The sequence below is a fragment of the Neohortaea acidophila genome, assembly GCF_010093505.1.
Source record: "Neohortaea acidophila strain CBS 113389 unplaced genomic scaffold BDY17scaffold_7, whole genome shotgun sequence".
NCBI classification, from domain to species: Eukaryota; Fungi; Ascomycota; class Dothideomycetes; order Mycosphaerellales; family Teratosphaeriaceae; genus Neohortaea; species Neohortaea acidophila.
The window spans coordinates 225,435-244,911 of NW_022985516.1; the positions used below are offsets into that span (position 1 = coordinate 225,435).

General features: G+C 57.9%; 13 protein-coding genes across 13 annotated transcripts in view; 8 read left to right on the plus strand and 5 right to left on the minus strand.

Moving 5' to 3' along the window:
* Positions 1-33: 33 nt before the first annotated feature.
* Positions 34-1,304, plus strand: BDY17DRAFT_169097 (mitotic checkpoint regulator, MAD2B-interacting-domain-containing protein). Its single transcript, XM_033729794.1, has one exon. The coding sequence runs from the start codon at positions 121-123 to the stop codon at positions 1,177-1,179; it is 1,059 nt and encodes a 352-aa protein (XP_033588243.1). The 5' UTR covers positions 34-120; the 3' UTR covers positions 1,180-1,304.
* Positions 1,305-2,998: 1,694 nt separating this feature from the next.
* Positions 2,999-4,658, plus strand: BDY17DRAFT_169094 (uncharacterized protein). The gene has a single exon (XM_033729793.1). It carries the CDS (start codon positions 3,332-3,334, stop codon positions 4,508-4,510), a length of 1,179 nt encoding a protein of 392 aa, XP_033588244.1. The 5' UTR covers positions 2,999-3,331; the 3' UTR covers positions 4,511-4,658.
* Positions 4,659-4,831: 173 nt separating this feature from the next.
* Positions 4,832-6,118, plus strand: BDY17DRAFT_299447 (emopamil binding protein). The gene has a single exon (XM_033733911.1). The coding sequence runs from the start codon at positions 5,265-5,267 to the stop codon at positions 6,015-6,017; it is 753 nt and encodes a 250-aa protein (XP_033588245.1). The 5' UTR covers positions 4,832-5,264; the 3' UTR covers positions 6,018-6,118.
* On the minus strand, positions 6,119-7,429 carry BDY17DRAFT_267697 (uncharacterized protein). Its single transcript, XM_033731914.1, has 3 exons — positions 7,297-7,429; positions 7,153-7,223; positions 6,119-7,102 (listed from the first exon to the last, which is right to left on the minus strand). Exons 1-3 carry the CDS (start codon positions 7,325-7,327, stop codon positions 6,140-6,142), a joined length of 1,065 nt encoding a protein of 354 aa, XP_033588246.1. The 5' UTR covers positions 7,328-7,429; the 3' UTR covers positions 6,119-6,139.
* A 781-nt stretch (positions 7,430-8,210) lies between these two features.
* Positions 8,211-8,948, plus strand: BDY17DRAFT_299451 (uncharacterized protein). The gene has a single exon (XM_033733912.1). The coding sequence runs from the start codon at positions 8,379-8,381 to the stop codon at positions 8,901-8,903; it is 525 nt and encodes a 174-aa protein (XP_033588247.1). The 5' UTR covers positions 8,211-8,378; the 3' UTR covers positions 8,904-8,948.
* Positions 8,949-9,758: 810 nt separating this feature from the next.
* Positions 9,759-11,120, plus strand: BDY17DRAFT_317445 (P-loop containing nucleoside triphosphate hydrolase protein; the record flags this gene model as incomplete). Its single annotated transcript, XM_033736102.1, has 4 exons — positions 9,759-9,891; positions 9,913-10,436; positions 10,560-10,889; positions 10,947-11,120. 4 exons carry the CDS (start codon positions 9,759-9,761, stop codon positions 11,118-11,120), a joined length of 1,161 nt encoding a protein of 386 aa, XP_033588248.1.
* Positions 11,121-11,384: 264 nt separating this feature from the next.
* Positions 11,385-12,143, plus strand: BDY17DRAFT_325197 (uncharacterized protein; the record flags this gene model as incomplete). Its single annotated transcript, XM_033737312.1, has 2 exons — positions 11,385-11,422; positions 11,486-12,143. 2 exons carry the CDS (start codon positions 11,385-11,387, stop codon positions 12,141-12,143), a joined length of 696 nt encoding a protein of 231 aa, XP_033588249.1.
* A 525-nt stretch (positions 12,144-12,668) lies between these two features.
* On the minus strand, positions 12,669-12,950 carry BDY17DRAFT_228051 (histone-fold-containing protein; the record flags this gene model as incomplete). Its single annotated transcript, XM_033730171.1, has 1 exon — positions 12,669-12,950. A coding segment is annotated over one exon (282 nt), but the record flags the coding sequence as incomplete, so codon positions are not given.
* Positions 12,951-14,163: 1,213 nt separating this feature from the next.
* Positions 14,164-14,478, plus strand: BDY17DRAFT_325199 (uncharacterized protein; the record flags this gene model as incomplete). Its single annotated transcript, XM_033737313.1, has 2 exons — positions 14,164-14,260; positions 14,315-14,478. 2 exons carry the CDS (start codon positions 14,164-14,166, stop codon positions 14,476-14,478), a joined length of 261 nt encoding a protein of 86 aa, XP_033588251.1.
* A 55-nt stretch (positions 14,479-14,533) lies between these two features.
* BDY17DRAFT_325200 (nucleotide-diphospho-sugar transferase) lies at positions 14,534-15,805 on the minus strand (the record flags this gene model as incomplete). The annotated part of the gene is made up of 3 exons (XM_033737314.1): positions 14,534-14,878; positions 14,935-15,624; positions 15,686-15,805. 3 exons carry the CDS (start codon positions 15,803-15,805, stop codon positions 14,534-14,536), a joined length of 1,155 nt encoding a protein of 384 aa, XP_033588252.1.
* A 272-nt stretch (positions 15,806-16,077) lies between these two features.
* BDY17DRAFT_325201 (NAD-P-binding protein) lies at positions 16,078-17,060 on the plus strand (the record flags this gene model as incomplete). The annotated part of the gene is made up of 4 exons (XM_033737315.1): positions 16,078-16,113; positions 16,172-16,468; positions 16,524-16,685; positions 16,737-17,060. 4 exons carry the CDS (start codon positions 16,078-16,080, stop codon positions 17,058-17,060), a joined length of 819 nt encoding a protein of 272 aa, XP_033588253.1.
* Positions 17,061-17,210: 150 nt separating this feature from the next.
* BDY17DRAFT_311345 (putative actin-binding protein) lies at positions 17,211-19,069 on the minus strand (the record flags this gene model as incomplete). Its single annotated transcript, XM_033735524.1, has 2 exons — positions 17,211-18,976; positions 19,036-19,069. The coding sequence occupies 2 exons, from the start codon at positions 19,067-19,069 to the stop codon at positions 17,211-17,213; spliced, it is 1,800 nt and encodes a 599-aa protein (XP_033588254.1).
* A 401-nt stretch (positions 19,070-19,470) lies between these two features.
* Positions 19,471-19,477, minus strand: part of BDY17DRAFT_299459 (CTP synthase N-terminus-domain-containing protein) — a 2,061-nt gene continuing 2,054 nt past the window's right edge. The window contains exon 3 of the mRNA XM_033733913.1: positions 19,471-19,477. This exon is cut by the window's right edge and continues 1,791 nt beyond it. The gene's annotated coding sequence lies outside the window, so the exon portion shown is untranslated.

Consider the following 19,477-nt stretch of genomic DNA (forward strand, 5'->3'; position numbering starts at 1 on the left):
ACCGACATGGACCGTGAGGTGGGGACCAACTTACTGACATCTTCACCCGCAACTCCAACCGCGCTGTACCGATGATTATACAATACTGAGGAGCAGGGGATACTTGAACCTACGAACACGATGGCGCTGGTCAGTTACTCCGACAGCGAAGACTCCGACGTTGGAGAACAGGCGCCTCCAGTCACTGCGCCATCCAAACCTGCCTTTCAAAAAATCATCAATCCTTTGGAACCACGCAAACTCAAGGTTGATCTTCCCACCATCCACCCAGACCCATCCGAACAAGACGAGGCGCCCCCGACCAAACGAGCCAAGACAGGAGGAACATTTGGGGGCTTCAACAGCTTTCTCCCTGCGCCGAAAAAGGCAGCAAGCCTCAATGTACCCAAAGCTGGCGTGAGTTTGAGGACGAGCTCCGAAGCTGCATTCAGTCGCGCGCCACCCCCAGCGCCCTCGGATCAAGAAGAGCAGGCAGAAGAATTCCATGGCACGCTGGGTGCTGACGCTGGAGAGACGACGGCCCCGAAAGCTGAGGAGCACACCGTTGTAGCCAAGGCGACCAAGTTCAAGCCTCTGAGTGTCGCCAACAAGAAGAAGGCGCCGAACAAGAAGGTGTCCAACGGCAGTGTCACTGCTACTCACGTCACACCGGCTGTTGCTGCGCAAGACGACGTGATTGCCAACCCAAAGACTACTGAACCGCCCCCCAAACCGAAACGTTCGCTCTTTTCCGTGCCACAGGAGGAAGAACAACCCCAACCCAGCTTCAATGACACCTACGAACCAATCACCCAGGAGGCGCACGAGCCGACAGAAACTCTGCCCACTTCACAGCAACCTTTGGCAAATCCACCGAATCCAAATCATCTACAAGCTCTGACGCCGGACCTGAACTTGACACCGGCGCAAAGACGGCAGCTATTTGGCCGCAACGGCAAAGGCGGCGACGTTCAGATTGCGCACTTTAACATGGAGCATGAGTACGCGGCCAACGAGCAATTACGACAGGCTGGTGAGGTTGTGGAGCACCGAGCGGTGAAAGCTATTGCGCCCGGCAAACACAGCCTACAGCAGTTGGTGAATAATGCGCGGAGCCAACAAGACGCGATGGAAGACAAGTGGTCGCAAGGGAAGGCAGCGCGGGGTGAAGGTGGTGCGAAATATGGCTGGAGTCGGTAACAGTCTCGAGCAGCGAATTTACTGTCCGTGGCCAGCAGGCCATTCTCCTTCCAAGCCCGTGATGGGCACATGCTTGAAGGACGGCCGCATGCTCTGAAGATGACACATTGTTTGGGGAGAGACACCATGAAAGTAGCACGTATCTGTCCAAGACCCAACAATACCAAGCCATCTTCCCGGCATCCGAGGAGTGCTCGAGTGAATTCTGGACTTGACTCGATGGTGTGATCTCGCCGTCGACGAGCTACTGATGTCTGCTCGTGGAACTTCACCTGACCCGCACGGAGCACGAGAAGCCGGCGGAGAGCTGTCGAATGGTGGAGCACAGGAAGCTAGGGAGCTCGAGAAGTCGAGTAGCACGAGAAGTCAGGAAGCTCGAGAATCCGTGGAGCATGACAACGCAGGAAGCTCGAGAATCCGGGGCAGTACCACAAGGCAGGAAGGTCGAGAAGTCAGGAAGCTCGAAGACCCGTGGAGCATTACAGGGCAGGAAGCTCGTGAATCCGTGGAGCGCAACAACGCAGGGAGCTCGAGAATCCGGGGAGTACCACAAGGCAGGAAGATCGACGAGCCGGGGAGATCCACAAGGCAGGAAGATCGACGAGCCGAGGAGGATGGAGTAAGGGGCTAGCGGGTCGCACTGTCGAGAGTTTCGACGCGAACTCTGTAGCTCGCGAGAGTGCTGACGGGAAGGGACAACGCCGCGTAGTCGAGGGGGACAGCTTTGAGGGTGTGACAAACGCGTGTTCAGAGTGGCTTGGTCATTGCAAAGGTGCTTGGTTGCCGCTCGGCGCACGGTTGACTCACCTGTGAGCGTGCAAGGTGGTGAGACGTGGGAATCTTGACGCGTCAACCAGTGATAGTGCCGACGGGGAGAGGCCGTGTGTCAGCGTACACAGAGAAGCATCCCAGTACGACAAACGCATATTGGTCGTGGCTTGAGGCTAGTTCTGGGAGTGCCTGGTTCCGGCTCCGGAGCATTGTCAAATTAGGGAGTGTGCAGGTCGGTGAGCTGTGCCCAAAAGGATGGCAGCCTAGACCGTGTCACGTGATATCAATCAAGGTACTTGGGTACATTCGGCTGGAATTTGACCCGGACAATCTGACGAGTGGCCCCAGAGTTCAGGCAGATTGAGCAACCGGTCATAGATACGTACCTGAAACTCTCGAGTGGTGCATCCAGAGACTCACCAAGGACGAGCAGCTCTCCGCCAACGCAGCCCGCGAGGCGCAGTTGAGGCCAAGTCGGCAGAAGGCGAGAGAACACGTAAGTGTCGAAGCCACGCACGACTCGCACCCTGGAGAACTGGGCGGTTCGCCAAGTGAGATGTGGATTGCAGACCGGGTATTCTTGCGTATCGAGAGTCGAGACGGGGTGAAGTCGTCGGTGCGCACGAGCCAACACACCAACTAACGAGCCCAGATGCGACCGGTACTGCCAAGGCAAGATTCGTATCATTCCAGGCGCCAAAGCATTCCGGCTCATTCATCTCAGCCAAGCAGTAACGCGCGTGTCGTCAAGGCCCCCGGCTGCCTCCCCAGCCGGTCCCTCGGTGCGGCTGCACCTTGGCACCCTGGGGTAGAGAGATCAGCGGCTAGGCCTGCTCCCGGTTCATGCTAAAAGGCAAAGCAAAATGCTAAAAAAGCAAGGGGGAATGGGTGAGAAGCAAATCAGCGGCCGGCAGGGCAGCATCCCGATCGACACGGCGGGCGCGCATTGGTCGACGCTGCAGCCGAGCGGATCTACGCCATCAAACGACGCCAGACGCCTCGCTGCACTGATCACCGCACCCGCCAAAATAAGGTCGCTGACCGCTGCTACGGTCCCCAATGACGCGCACGGAAAGCCATTGATGCGGCTTTGTATCATGATGTGCTCAGACGGGAAGGTGAAACGTCCGACAAGTGCCTTCCTATCTCATGCAAGGCTGGTACGGTGGGCAGGCTCATCGCACTACATATACTCTTATCATTTCCCCTCATCCCCAGTTATCGTTCCGTTCAACTCATTCTCCACTGCCTCGTGCGACTCTCGTGCACTTCTCCACTTCCTCGTGCATCATCCCTCTCATACTACACACGATGCCTTCTCTCTCTCTGCTCGCCGGCGTGGCGCTTCTCTGTAAGACATACACCTGGCTTGCAAATATCTATGACGACGCTGTATACTAACCGTCCACCCCCAGCCGTCGCTACATCTGCTCAGCACCTATCACAACAATGCCCGTCATCAGACATCTGCTACCAACTCAACATCCCCGCCGAAACCGCAAGCTCAGGCTCGGGAGACGTCTTCTTCCAAATCTCCGGCTCGTCATCCTACTCATGGATCGGCCTGGGCCAAGGATCCCAGATGGCCGGCTCCAACATCTTCATGGTGTACGCCGACGGCAACGGCAACGTCACCCTCTCCCCTCGCCTCGGCACCGGCGAAGTCGAACCCGAATACAACACGGCGATGAACGTGACATTACTCGAAGGCTCCGGCATTGCGAATGGCCGCATGACGGCGAACGTCAAGTGCAGCAATTGCAACCAATGGAACGGCGGGTCGATGGACTTCTCCGACCAGAGTGCCGAGTGGATCTGGGCTGCGTTATCAGGCGATGCGATCGATTCGTCCAGCGTCAGTGAAGGCATGAAGCAGCACAGCGCTCATGGATCCTTCTCGTGGGACATGGCCAGCGCACAAGGAGGAGCGGCTGCGAATCCTTTCATCACTACGGACGGCACGCCAGTCTCGGCTCCTCCAGCCCCGCTCTCTCCTGCCACACAGGGACCTCCATCTGCCAGCGACGCCATGGTGCTCGCTCATGGTGCGATGGCCGCCATCGTCTTTGTCGCCCTCTTCCCCATCGGCGCGATCGTCATCCGAATCCCCGGTCTCAAGCACGCCGTCTGGATCCACGGCGCGGTCCAAGTCTTCTCATACACCGTCTTCGTCGTCGCAGCATGTCTCGGCATCTATATCGCGACTATCCAGGAACAGCTGACCGCCGCTCACCCCATCATCGGCATGGTGCTGTTGGGCGTTCTATTTTTCCAACCCTTCTTCGGTCTGGTTCATCACCGCCTGTTCAAGCCGAAGCAGCAGCGCACTGCCTCTTCATACGCCCACATCTGGCTCGGTCGCGCGGCTATCCCTCTCGGCATGATCAACGGCGGCCTGGGACTGCAGCTCGCTGGCCCGTTGAGCACCAGTTCCATCGCGGCGTACGGCGCGATCGCAGGCATCATGGGTGTCATCTACATCGCCGTCGCGATATGGGGAGACGTTCGACGGAGAAAGGACCAGCAAAAACTCGCGCAGGAGAAAATGGAGGGGGCCTGACGACTGTTACATTCATGAGGCGTGAACGGTTTGATTTGGCTTATACAACTTTGCGATGGTGTTGGGGATGGGCATTACTGTTAGACGACAACACGCCACAGTAGACAGTGTTACTTTGCATTCGAAATCTGTTCAACTCTACCCTTACAACCTCCACCCTACATTGCTTTTACCACCCGTCTCAGGAGAAATGATGCAAACCAACCACAATGGCGTCTTTGTGCGCGCATCGATACGTCACGATCTCAACAGGCGATCGAATTAAGGTTCGCTTAATGATTACCCCCGGCACGCACCGCAGATCAATGACTGCATCTTCCGATCAGATCTCTTCTTTATCCCCGGCCCGTCGCATTCGTGTTCGGCCGACCTTACTGCAAGGGGGCGGACGCCGAAGCACCTGTCTGACTAAGTAGGCTAGTCTCTTTGCGGAAGGAGGTTGGATGCGGTAAGCAAGATGACACAACATGAACTCCACTGGGCAGCCTCCGCAGCTTCGTATACTTTACTCGAACAGGGTGGATGCGGAAGCAGCATAATAATAGTGGCTGTGACGGTGGCTTGCAACGACATCGCATTGAGTCGCGTCCAACAGCTTTGGCATTATTACCTCAGCTTTGGAATCGCCTTCCTAGGCATTCTTGCCTGCGCCGTCGTGACATTTAAAGCGTCGCGTCCTCCCCAGCATTGAAGCCCCGCAGCATTAAAGCAGCAGCAGCCCGCTACCACGACAGCCACCACCACACCGGACAGCATGGCCTCCCCCGCCCAGCCGAGTCTATCCGAACTCATCGACCAAACCACCATCCTCTCCCTCCTCTCCACCGTCGCCTTCCTCGGTGCAGCATACTACGGCTCCCTGCGCCTGCTCCCCGCCAACGCCGGCGCCAAAACGCGCATCCTCTTCATCTGGCACGCCTTCGACGCCCTCATCCACACCATCCTCGAAGGCGGCTTCCTCTACAACTGCTTCTTCAGCTACACCACGCCCTCGCTCTGGAAAGGCCAGCAGCTGCCCGGCGTCATCCCCGGCGGTAGCACGTCGGCATACCTCGCGCCCGATGTGTACTTTCTAGGCCACAAAGACCGGTTGTATGGCGCGCTGTACAGCACCAACCCCCTCGGGGCGCTCTGGAGGGTGTACGCGAAAGCCGACGCGCGATGGGGCGGCTCCGATCTGAACGTCATCTCGCTCGAGCTCTTGACTGTCGGCCTTGGCGCTCCGCTCGCGGCGTGGGTTTGCTATTGCCTCGTGAAGCAGCGGGCCGACCGATGGTTCTGGATGATTGCCCTGGCCACTGGCGAGCTGTACGGCGGCTTCATGACTTTTGCGCCCGAGTGGCTGAGCGGGAACTCGAATTTGGACACCAGCAATTGGATGTACTTGTGGTTGTACCTGTTCTTCTTCAACATGCTGTGGGTCGTCCTTCCCGGCTGGATCATGTATGAGGGATATCAGCAGTTCAACCCTGCGGCGAAGCGCGGTGACCACAAGAAGCGCAAGTGAGACGGTGGAGGTGGGCATTCGGTAGGGGGGAGTAATTAAAAAGCGAGTTTGACGCTGGACGGTTCGGGTATGGCGCTTGCTATACAGGTAGCGATGCATTTCATCTAATAATTTACCTCATATCACGTCCTGTACTTTCCGCGTTTACTCCAAGCATCCACGAACTGCTTCTTCTCTGCCACCCCCAGCCCCACCCTCTTCGCTCTACCCAGTCGGGCGAGTGTATCCGCGACAGCGTCCAAAGCCTTTATTTCCTGCTCGCTGACACCCTCCGCAACGGCGGACTCCTCGGACGCCTTGGGCGCCGGCGAGCCTTCCAGAGTGTCGAAGAAGTTGGTGTCGTACCCACTTGCGCGTTTCCCATTGGAATTCCCAGTTGTGTGCGAATTTGCCGGAGCTCCAGCCGAGGCCAAAGTCACCGGCGTGCCAATGCGGACTCGTATGCAATGGGTAGGCCGGCTGTTAAGCAGCCAGACGAAGCGCAGAGCTTCCATCCAGCCAGGGATTGGCGTGACAATGTCTTGAGGTGTGTAGCGCAGAGACACAGGGAAGATCTTGGTGTCTCGGGTCGCCGAAAGTAAAGAAGGCGAGAGCCTGAGGATACCACGGCCATTGCTGGTCGTGGCTTCGGGAAAGACGACAATGACTCGGTTTCGGTACTGTTTGATGACCGATGAGAGGGTGGCCGGGGGTTGTCGAGCGTGGAAGACGGCCGGAGAGTGGACATCAAAGCACGCTGCGAGCGCTGCTTCCAGCGACACTGGGCGAACGAGGCGGCTATCGGGACCCTGAGAAATGGTAAAGACTGGATCGAAGATGGCAGCGAGGTAGAGGACGTCCAGTGGAGAGGTGAATGACGAAGCGATGATGGTTGCCGGGCCGGGAAGACGCCCTCGCGGCGTCTGGGCCAGCGAACCCCTCCTCACTCCATCTACCTGGATATCAATCCACCACACCCCCGGAATCCCAAGGATGCACCAGAGGTTGGCTTTTCGAAGCGCTCCACCCGCCGGCGTCCATTGGAAGATCAACAGCCAGAGGATCCAGGCGACGGTAACCAGTGGGACACGTAGGCACAAGAGGAGCTGCAGAGTGTGTCAGCGAGGTGACGTCGAGCAGGACTTTGTTCACATACAATGTAGAAGGGAAGAAATAGAGGGTTATATGGCAGAGGCGGCACGGGGAAGAAGGGCGCGATGCCAGAACCTGGGAGGACAGTCAGCGCATTGCATGCAGAAAGTGCGGTGTGGTGCAGGGGACGGGGAGGGACAGGACGTACCTTTGTCTCTATATTGGCCGTACTTCTCCATGATTGCGCGGTGCTCTCGTCATCTCCAGCACGAGCGCAAGACAGCCAGGTTGGCAGACGGGGAGGGAGGGCGGAAAAAGATGTGCCGGCATGTGAAAGCGAGTGGATGAAAGTCTGGCCAGGTATGACGCTGCCGCTCGTTATTACATAAGCCATTGCCCAGCCGCACCTGCCCGCGGAGCTAGGTCCGGAACGTCTCGAGCCCGATCGGGGAAGAGTTGCTTATTAAGATTTAGGTAATTGTTTATCCGCCGATCTGCCCAGCAACACGCCTCGACCTCCCTGACTGCCCTGATGTGGATTCAATTTGCAGACTCTCGCGTGTCATCATTGATGCGAGTCTGCTCTCTCTATTGCTTCACCCCTTCCACCGTTGGCGACCACGGCCATGGACCGTCCTCCGTCGCAGCTCGAGAACATTCGACCGAGTGGCCTGAAACAGCCCTCGCGTCTCCCCGCTGCCATGTCGAACAGCACCGGGCGAACATTGTTGGAGACGAGCCAAAGCGACCTCAACTCTCGCACATTCGCCGCTGAAGCCATGCCGCCGCCGAGTACCATCAAGCACAAGATTAGTGGTCGTGAGTTTTGGACCATAAAGCTTGAAAGGGGCCATTGACTGACAATGCCCTTCCCTACAGTACCGGAACCACCTACGAAGCGTAAGACGCTGGCCGAACGCGCGGGCGAGCCTCTCAACCCACTGCGATCACACATGCCAGCGCCGAGCAAGCTCACCTTCGCCCGCTCCGAGGGCACCACATTGACTCAAATGGGAGCCCGTCCGGCTTCCTCCAATGCCAACCATGCTTATCGCTCGACTTCGAACGCCGCGACGGTCGGCTCCAACGACAGTTTTACCCGTCATACTGGCCGGCAGAATGGCGTGCGAGGCCGAGCCGCAATCGCTGCGGAGGCAAGAGGTGCGATGGAAGAAGAAGCTGAGATTGGGATCATGGGCAAGCGAAAAGGTACACCCGTTTTATCTTTCCATTCTCCACCCCTGAAAGGAATCGCTTTGCGCAAGACCCGGACCCAACAGGACCTCCGAAATGGAGTCACATTCCCTGGAGCCAGGACTGGATTCGCGCTGGATGCGCGCACTGGCTCCTCATCTTCCGCTTCTTCTACTAGCACAAGGGAGACCGGCCGCCGAGATTTGCACAGCGACAGCAGCATCGTCTCTCGTGAGCGAGACCTGCGAGAAACTGTCGATGGTAAGACTGTGGATTCCGGCCAATCAACGCGCAACACATCCCTCAACAGCCTCAAGAATGCCTTCGATGGCCTTACCCTATCCCCAAACAAGGCATCTCATCGCGATGTGTCTTCCTCAAGGCACCGCCCCTCCCTTTCGCGGATCAAAGAAGAAGCCTCCCCGGTCAAGTCCCCCTCCAAGATCCCCAAGTTCTCTTGCACTCCTTCCCTTCGTCATACCCAATCCACCCAATCCCTCCGCCCACCCCCATCCGTTTCCCCTATCAAACACCAAAGCTCCATGCTTGGCCTGCGTACGCCTGCCACGACTTCCAAAAAGCCCAGGCCTGCTCCCGGAGAGGATTTGCCCATATTTTTGACGAAAGAGAAGCTTACACCTGTTCGTATAGCATGGGACACCAAAGGCCGACTCGAGGACATGGAGCAGATGTATCATCAGCTTCGCTCGCAGTTCTCCTCCGCCGCCGATACGAAAAGCGCACTCGAGGAGAGTCTTTCCGTCTACAAAATGAGAGGTATGTTGGACTTTACAGCTACTCCGTACTGCTGGCTAATGCGCTCTCTTCCCTACAGTGTCCGAGTTGAACCAGCAAAACAAAGAATTGACGTCCGAAAAGCGAAACTTGACCAGCGACCTCGAACGCGCTCGAAGCGACCTACACGCCACGACCACCGACTTGCAACAGGCAAGAAGAGACCATGAGAGAGATATGCAGAATCTGGAACTCAAGCACCGACGCGAGATCCATGACCTGTCCAGCCAGCAGGAGAAAGAGTCCCTACGACTGGAGCGACAGTTGGAGAAGAATGCCGAGCTGGGGGAGCGACAGCTAGAGGATGCGAAGAGAGCATGGGAGAAACAAAAGGACGATGAAACTGCCGCTTTGACGACGCAGCATTGGGAAGAGGTGGAGGAGTTGCGATCGAAACATGAAGAGCAGGTCCGACAACTGGAGGCCAAGGTGGAGGAATTGCAACAGAAGTGCGACAGTCGGGCTTCGGAGTCGGCGAGTGAGGTACAGGCGCTTCACGATGCGATTGCTGGACTCCAAGGGCAGCTGGACGTTGCAAAGACGACGCAAACGACTTTGAAGAGTCAGATCACTGCCGCCGAGGCCCGCTCCACCGCGCTGGAACAGGAGAAAAGCGCTCTCGTCTCGAAAGCACATTTCCTTGAAGGCAACCAGGAAGCTCAGAGTCTAGAGTTCACTTCTATGAGGCAACAGTTGCAAGACGCCATTGACGCACGGAACGAGACGCTGGATCGTTTGAGAACCGAAGAAGTCGTGAGGCGGCGGCTGAACGCGACCATCCTGGAGCTGAGAGGCAACATCCGAGTGTTTGTGCGTATGCGACCCATGTTGACAGGGGAAGTGGAGCCGGCGAAAGTCGACTATCCCGACCAGGGCGAGCTGGATGGCGGAAAGGAGATGGCAGTCCATGCCCCGACGACACTATCGGCGACGGGCAAGGAGAGGAATGAAAAGCACAGTTACGGCTTCGATCGCGTTTTTGGCCCCGACGCAACGAACATGCAAGTCTTCGAGGACTGCAGAGAACTTATTCAGTCCGTCGTCGACGGTTACAACGTTTCCATCCTGTCCTACGGGCAGACGGGCTCGGGCAAGACGTTTGGCATGAGCGGGCCGAAAGGCATCATCCCCTGCGCCATCGCCATGTTGTTGACCGAGATGCAGCGACTGCAAGAGAAAGGCTGGGAGTATCGCGTCGAGGCGTCTTTCGTGGAAGTCTACAACGAGACGCTCAACGATCTTCTGGGCGATGCGAAGACCTGGGATGACAACGAGGATCTGACGGCCAGCGTCCGGCCAGGAGGGAAGCGAAAGGAGAAGCACGAGATTCACCACGACTCGGTAACTGGCAAGACCACGGTATCGAATCTCAGCTCCGTTACGCTGTGGCCACCGCCAGGCAACGACGGAGGCTGGCCGCCCGCCGCGGCGGCAGTGACACCAATCGATGTTGGCGGAGATGAGGCCTCGGCCTACACTGAGCAAGCTGTGCAGAATGTCCTGGACACAGCAGCGAAGAACCGACGCGTGGCAGCAACCAAGGCGAACGAGCGTTCATCCAGAAGCCATAGTGTGTTCATTCTCACCCTTCGCGGCTCGTGCAGTGCCACGGGCGAGAGCAGCGAAGGCGTGCTGAACCTTGTCGACTTGGCTGGTTCCGAGCGGCTGAAGCAATCCGGAGCCGAGGGCGATCGCAAGAAAGAGACGCAGGCGATCAACAAGTCGCTGTCTTCGCTTGGAGATGTCATTGCGGCGCTGGGAAGTCGGAAGGGAGACGAGGGCCAGAGCCATATCCCCTATCGCAACTCCAAGGTAACCATCCCCGTCATCGATACAACTGTGAGCACGTGCTAACATGTTGTCCTGCAGCTCACATATCTCCTCCAATCTTCGCTCGGCGGTACGATTGCGGGCAAATCGAGTCGCACGCTGATGCTGCTGCACCTGTCTCCTCTGCAGGCGCACTGGCAGGAGAGTAGAAGCAGTTTGCTGTTTGGCAGCAAGGTGCATGGAACGCATATCGGGACTGCGAAGAGGAAGTGATGGGTTGGATAGCAGTTCGATGAGCCGTGGCTTGGGCGATACCTACCTAGATATTCTTGTATGATGATGGACAGTGCTGGCATAGACAGAAGTGTGGAGTTTCTTCTCTGAATCTGTGAATGTTGGCGAGGCTGTCAGCCTCGTGTGCTTCGCACGCTCAGGCATCAAGGCAGCAAGTTTCAGCCTGCACCAGGTGAATGAACCTTGAAATGTGAGAAAACACTGCTGCTGCAACATCCTGGCAAGCCAGCAACCTCATCGAACATGGCGCCTCCATCAACGCCAGACAACTTCCCATCGCAGTACGCCCACCCCATCCCATCCCTCACCTTCCGCCTCCCTCACACTGACACCCACACCCGCAGGGCCGCATTCGACTACCTAATTCTCATCGAAGTCGGCCCCGAAGCGACCAAACGCACCTTCCAAGTCTTCAAAGGCGTCATCTGCTTCTACTCAGGCTACTTCGCCACCTCACTCAACAGCGCCTTTCGCGAAGCGCACAACCACGTCGTTCGCCTTCCCACTGAAGACCCCCTCCTCTTCGCATACTTCCACCACTGGCTGTACACCCGCACGTTTTTCGACTCTAGTCTTGATCCTGCCGTCGCGCTGGATTTTGACACTCTCGCGCGACTGTGGGTGTTCGGCGACGCGCATGACATCCCTATGCTGCAGAACGAGGTGATCGACATCCTCCGGCGCAAAATGGACAGCAAGACGTTCTTTTCGGCCGAAGTGATCGCGTACATCTACGACAACACGGTGGAGAGCTCGACGCTGCGGCATCTGGTGAAGCAGACGTTGAAAGACTGGCTGGGTTGGACGTTGTGGTGGGGCCCCGCGGCGGAGTTGGAGAACATGGACTGCGAAGACGTGGTGGACCTCGCGGGGACGTTGAAGGAGATGGACTACGATCCGCGGGAGAGATTTAGTGCTATCAAGGCTGTGCGAGAGAGCTTGTCCCGTTATTGGCAGAAGCATGAGGAGGGGGAGAAGGGCGAGATGCGTGATGGAAAATGAGGGATGCGTTCAGGAAGATTCTCTGGCTTCTTAGTGGGACGAAGAAGTCCTCTCTGTGCGATTGCACATAGCTATGGCTAGTCTGTTGCGCTGGCTCGCTGTTATTCAGCCAAGTCGACACCGCCACAAATCGGCTCGTTTGCTGTTATTTGCCGGATCATTGCCGATATAACGTTCGCTGGTACATTTGAGCGTTGGCGGTGCCGGGTTGGCCTTCGATCTCAAGCATTGCACCCCAAGTGCAATGTCTGGTACAGCCTAGTGTGTGAAGTGACACTTGCGAGGCGGGAGATCGTCGTGGCCAGCTCTGTTTGGTTGATGGCCTTACAACGTTCGCATGGCATTGCAGAGCATGCGGTGGATACCGAGACTCGTAGCGTGGAAAACGGAGAATCCAGAGACCCATCAAAAATCGTCTCCCGAATCCTTCCTCTTCTTCCCCTTCTTCCTAGCACTCTTCATCCCTCCACCCGCGCCATCTTCCGAGTCACTCCCAGCCTCCTTCTTCGCCTTGCTCGGCGCATCAGGAATCTTGTCCACAATATCCGCCAAAAAATCAAAAGTCTCATCGGCTTTGACAGCCCTCTTCATATGGTGGGTGAGAATGCGTTTAGGCCCTTTGCTGCCTCCGCTGCCGCCTGGGCCGGCTCCGCGCGCCTGATCGGCGGAGGCGGAGATGAGTTTGATCATGAACAGTTCCAGCGCGCGGCTGACGACGTGCGGCGTCACCTGCGCCACTTTGCCGATGTCCTCGTCGGCTTGCATTATGCGCTTGATCCGCGCGACGGGAAAGGAAGTCTTCAGCTGGACGCCGCGAGTGGGGTCTTTGGGCGGGGCGGAGATGCCCTGTGGTGGTGCGGTGAATTGAGCGCCGTGTTGGCCGTACGGGTATCCATTCGCATCTAGGCCGCTTGAGTGGGCTTGGTGGTTCTTGCGTGCTCGCTTGGCCGGGGCGTCGGGGAGGTAGTCGTTGTCGCCGTCGTCATTCTCCTGCTTGAAGTGGCCTGCGGGGGGCATGCCGTATTGCGCGTATTGGGCCTGGGTGGTGGGAACGGAAGTCGGTCCGGCGGGGTAGGAATGCGGTTGTTGTTGAGCGAACGGGGCGGCGTAGTGGTTATAGTGCTGAGGCTGGCCGATGGACGCGGCGGCGGGCAGGGCGGCGGAGAGATCGGGCGACTGCGGGCGGTAGGCCGAGAGGTCGGGGGATTTGGGGGCGTAGAAGGAGGACAGATCCGGGGATTGGGGGCGGTAGGTGGAGCCCATGGTGCATGTGAATTCCCTACTCGCGATGACGCAATGACGGCGGTTGGTGTCTCTACACGTGCCGAGCAGTCGAGGCCACTGTCATGTTCCAGCAGGGTGCATGTGGAGCTCGCACGGGCAGCAGTGGGTGCAGTAATTGGCGTGTGGCGTCACGTGTGGTCGAGGGTTGAATGATGCACGCTCTGCCGGATCGGATTGTTGACGTTTTACCGCTTTGGGCGCGGAGGTGGGCAAAAGTGTAAATGTGAGCACGGGCAAGCAAAGCGGAAGGAGCGTTGGGGCACAAAGAAACAGCGACTGACTGGTGCGGCGGCCGCGCGACTTTTATCCCTCGCACCTCTTCTGCTCCACCCTTTTCACGCCAGCCCCAACCCGGTCTAGCGTGCCTTTTGACGTGCAGATCAGGCGGCCAATCAACGCCGACTTCTCACGACACGATACGGTCTAGGCGGACGGGTGGTGGTGATATTGCATGTTATGGTGCTTGCGGAGTCCATGAGCGCTGCTGGGAAGTCGATAGGCAACAGTCTCCCGCAAGCATCTCGTGACAAAGCGGTGCAATTCCGACCGCGTCAATCACTGCCTGATGTCGGGTGTTGTGCTGCATATGACGCAATCCCGAAACAAAGGTGGAAAAGTTGAAACGACAGGTGTATCCATCAATATTCCTCTTTCCTTGCATGCCTACAAATCCACAGCTACTGAGCACACGAGGAATTGACATCACAACTGACGGGACTCGACAAAACCATTCATCATGAACAACAACAAGGACGAGGGCGCGCAAGGCGTGGCCAAGGGAGTCACCTCCACCGTGGGCAATCTGACCGGTGGCCTGACCAAGACGCTCGGTGGTATGTGATCGCCGTTCAGCCTTGTCATACAACGTTGACTGATGAGTTCCATAGGCGCCGTTGGAGCGGTGGGCAAGGGCGTGGGAGACACCATCAACTCCACCACCGGCACCACGCAAGTTGGCGATGGATTGAAGGCGGTGACGGGAGGCGTCGACTCCGGCTCTCAGAACTTTGGCAAAGCCGCGGAGGATGCGGGCCAGTGGAAGACTTCTTGAGCAATGGCAAGCACATGCCAGTAGAGTGCAGTTGATCAAATGGCGACGATCTCCATCAATCCAGCCGGTAGATCCCAAGGCCCCAGCCAACCCGTAGCATCGCCAGCCCAATCGCCATGCCAATGCTATCCTTGATGACGTTTAGCTTGCTCCCGCTGACTTCGTGCCACCCGATCGCCACCTCTACCATGGGGATGTGCGAGCTTTCCGCCAGCATCAACATCTCCACGTCGAAGATCCACCCTTCCGAATGCATGTAAGGGACGATGTAGGGCAATGCAGGGCGGGTGAACAGCTTGAAGCCGCATTGCGTGTCCTTGATTTGGCCGGTCTCGGTAGTTGTGAGGGTTCGGATGAGGAGATGAAATGCCCGCATGAGTGTATTCCGGAGGAGTGAGCGCTAGAGTCGATTCGTTAGTTGTAAATCACGGACGACCTCAGAAGAGGGAGTAATACCTTGATCACCGCGTCGGACCCTACCATATGCGCTCTTGACCCGATGCCAATAGCTCTGCCTTGCTTGTCCTCTGCGTCCTCACATGCTTTGACCAGCTTGCCTAGGTCGTCAAAGTTGCTCGCGCCATCTGCATCGGCAAACACCACATATGAACCTCGCGCGTGCCTCATGCCATGGGTGACCGCGCCGCCCTTGCCCCGATTCTCCTCGAGACGCACAACGCGGATACTCCCAGTGGGAATGCTCTGTGTCTTTGCAAAATGCAACGCAGTCTCCACCGTCCTATCCGTGCTGCCATCACTCACCACGAGGATCTCCCAGCCTGCACGCGGCCGCTCGTGAGCTCGCACATGCCCGTTCCCCGTGCCTTTGCCCGCCGGCGAGCGCGTGCCGTACTGCTTCTGAAGGTACTCCACAGCCTCCTCCAACATCCCCGTCAATCTCTTCTCCTCGTTGTACGCAGGCACCACCACGCTCATAAACACTTCCCCCTCATCGATTCGGTATGCCTCCTTGCCTCCACCCGAGCCTCGGCGCGCCGTTTCCCGAGCGGCGGTGAAGTGATCGTACCAGCATGGCAAGGGTTCGGGCGTTGACACCTTTCCGTCGGGTAGGACAGTGACGAACTGCTTCTCGGATGTTCTGGGCGGCCTAGGTAGCGGAGCGAAGAGGGCAAAAGCAACGTAGAGCTAGATTGTTGACGCGGTTAGCGTGCTTCCTACGGCGAGGGGGAGCTTGGAGAAGATATACCAGAGCGAAGACACCAAAGATGCTGAGCACTGCAGCGAGCGTCCATTGCCATAACGGTATGGCAGCCAGACTATCCAGGAGTGACCATGCCGCGTCTGGGATAGAGTCGGCAGAATCCATGGCTGGTCGGAGGAGGATATGAGGCGACTTCCGTGATGGCAATTACATCCTCGTCTATACGAAGGACGTGACGGCCATCGAACTGAAATGCATCAAAACAGCGTTGAACAATACGCGAAGTAGCAATGGTGACAGCTGGCTGGAAATTCATCTTGTCTGACGTCTGGCTAAATGTCAATGGCGGCCGGGACGTGCTCAGAACTCCACTTGCACACCTCCTCTCTAGATGTCTGCCCGTCATTCCCATCAACTCCCATGCAACCCGTTTTCCAATGACCAACCCAATCCGAGTCGTAGTCACAGGATCAGTACGCCGTAAAATACTGTCTCTATCAACTCGCACACGGCTAACACCGACGACATCAGAACCGCGGAATCGGCAAGGCAATATGCAGCCTCATCGCGTCGAGGCAACATGATCGGCCATTGCAACTTTTCGCAGCGTCGAGGAAAGGCGTCGATCTCGGCCTGAGCGCGGAAAATACCATCTATCCGACCCTCGACATCGGCAGCCGTGACAGCATTCGCGCTCTCGCGCAACAAGCGACCCAGCACGGCCCCATCGATGTCCTCATCAATAACGCCGGTGTCAACCTCGATGACGAGTATAGTGTCGAGAATGCAAAGAAGACGCTGGACGTCAATTACCGCGGGACATTAGAGGTGCGCCGCTGTGCCATGCTTCCATTCAACGCACCCACGCTGACAGCACGACAAGATGTGTCAAACTGCCATTCCGCTTCTGTCCCCGCGAGGCCGCATAGTCAATCTATCGTCCATCGCATCCTCACTCCGCCCCTTCCCCGAGCACATCCAGAAGCGCTTCCGAGATCCCAACATGTCCCTCGACGACCTCGAAATTCTCGCGCAAGAATACGAGGTGAGTGACGCCGAAACTGACGCCGAACGCTCGACTAACCAAACCTCCAAGACCTCCGTCCAACACGGCTCCGAGCAGCAGTCTGGCTTCGTCGGCCCCAAGCGAGCCTACAGCTTCTCCAAAGCGTGCATCAACGCCTTCACCCGCATCCTAGCTCGGGATAATCCAGGCCTTGTCATCAATGCTTGCTGTCCCGGCTGGGTCAACACGGATATGGGCGTATTGGTAGGCACCTCGAAGCCGCCCAAAACGCCCGAGCAAGGAGCCTTGATCCCCTACCACCTAGCCTTCGAAGACATCGGCGATGTGAGCGGTAAGTACTGGGCGAATAGCAGTCTGCGGAGCAAAGAAGCCGGAAAAGTGCAGGAGTGGTGAGCCAAGAGGAGTCAAATAAGTCATTGCATTTCATTCAAGAAAGAGGTTCGAAGCTACCTACTCTAGGCGGGAAGGCAGACGCCCGCGGGAGACTCGCCGCTTGATTCCATCCATACCCAACCGCACGCGCCCAAAACCGCGGCGTCCCGCCTACGGGCTCCCAACCTTGGCTTTGAGCTCGGCGACCTCGCTCGTCAGCTGCTCGATTTGTCGCCCCTGGGACTGCAGCAGCGCTTTGATGTCTTGCAGGACGTCCCGCAGGCCGCCTGCCGCGGAGCTCACCACGCTGGAAGCTGCAGGCAAGGCCTCCTCCTTCGCCGGCTCGACCGGTATTGCCGCAGGTGGTTTTTCGCTTATGCTAGAGGCAGCTGGGAGGCTAGATGCAGTTGCAGGAGGGGCGCGCTCGATCACGGGCTCATTAGCCGGGCTAGTCATATCGGTCTTCGGCGCTGCTCTTCCCGAACTGACTGCGCCGAGTCGCTGCTGGGGATTCTCAATCTCCTCGAATGAGCTGCTGTCATCGTCGTTGTCCGCCTCGCCCTTGTCCGCGAATTTGGAGGCCAGGTTGGACATTGACAGCTTGGTGCCTGCCACCGCTGAGCCCGACGGCGCTGCAACCGGCGCTGGTGCTGGCGGCTCAGGTTTTGGTTCCGGCGCCTTAACGGGAGATGGTGCGGCCACGGGTTCAGGAGGCGGTGCTGATCGTGCGGTGGTGGCGCTCACGGCAACCTGTGTGGGCACCTTGCCGTCGTAGAGATCTTCCATGGAGAATTTGGGTGGCAGAGCGGAGTTGCCGCTTAGCCATTCGGCGCTGGATGTCCCTGCTTTGGTGCCGACGGTGGGAGGGTAGATGTCTTCCTGGAAGCTCTCCGACTTGCGGGGCACGATGAAGGAGATGGGCTCGATGTGGCTGTCGTTGACCGTCTTGAAGGCGCGCATAATCTCGGTTTCGTGGGTGTTGACTCCGCGCTTCGGCATGAACGCCAGGCCTCGCTGCGGCTCCGCCGACTTGTACTCACTCAACGACTCAAACTTGTCATTTTCGTATTCGTAGTATCGGATGTTGCCGTCGCCCTTGCCGGCAATGTAGAGGATGTGACACCCGTCGTCCCAGAAGGGCATGGCCACGCCGGAGCTGGAATCGAGCAGCGTGAAGTCTCCGCCGACGGGCTTTTCGGGGTTCCGGATGTCCCACAAGCCCAGTTGTCGCTCGCTCATCTTCGAGAAGCCCGTCGTCGCCACGCGGTCGAGATCGCCCATCCACACACATCGGCTGTTCTTCGCGCCGGCATGCCCGGCCACCTCGTGCGCCGGCTTCTCCTGCCGCACATCCCAAAAACGGAGCTTCTTGTCGCGCGACGTCGTAACCAACATGTCTCCGTTCGCAGACCACGACAGCGACTGCACGATGTCGTTGTGCTTCAGCGTCAACTTGGACTTGCCGTCCTCGAGATCCCACAGCTTCACCGTATAGTCGCCCGAGCTCGACGCAAGCACATTCTCCGCCGCGGGGTTGAAGAGCACATGCCCGACCTTGCGCGAGTGCCCGCTCAGCTTGCCCACAGGCTTCACATCCGCCGGCTCGTCTGCATCAGTGAAGAGGGTGAAGTCCCGCGGGACCTCCCACAGGAACACCTTGCCGTCGTCGGAGCCGGACGCGATGATGGAGTCGTTGAAGGGGTTCCAGTCGGTGTCGAGCACGGTGGCCGTGTGCCCGCGGAACAACGGTATCTGCTCGGGCAGCTTGCCCTTCTCTTCCAGCGGGATGACGGCGAATGCGCCGCCGCCGCTCGCTTCCCAGTTGACGGCGAGGTACTTGGGATTCGCCTTGACGAGGTTGGTGTCCCACGCATTCTTACTGATGCGCAGGTTGTCGTAGCATTGCTCCCGCCGCGTCGGCCGGCCAAAGACGTGCCCTGTGAAATGGTGTTGGTCAGTCGAGACCACGTAGCTGCGGATGTAGACGGGAACATACGGTACTTTGACGCTCTCACAAACCGGCCTGACATGGGGAAGCGGTGGAGGTGGCTCTCAGGGTCGGATGAGGGTTACACGTGGAGAGGGTGGAGGAGGGGCAGAAGAATGAGGTGCTAGGGCCAGTCGCAATCGCAATGGATATGGTAGGAGTGACAGTAGAGGTAGCTTCGTCGTGTGCTGCATCAGCAATGGCCGAAATTCGAGGCGGCAGCTCGGGTGTGCCTGGGTTGGTCGTCTCCCGCCACGTCACGCATTGACGCCACACACCTCGTGAGGCTTAAACACTTTTCTACCATACAAGCACTTGAGACAGACATCGCGAATTGCGGATTATGAGATTGACGGAACTATCAAATTGCCCATCTCCCCCGTCTATGATTCCCACCAGGGACCCCCCCCCCCCCCCCCCCCCCCCCCCCCCCCCCCCCCCCCCCCCCCCC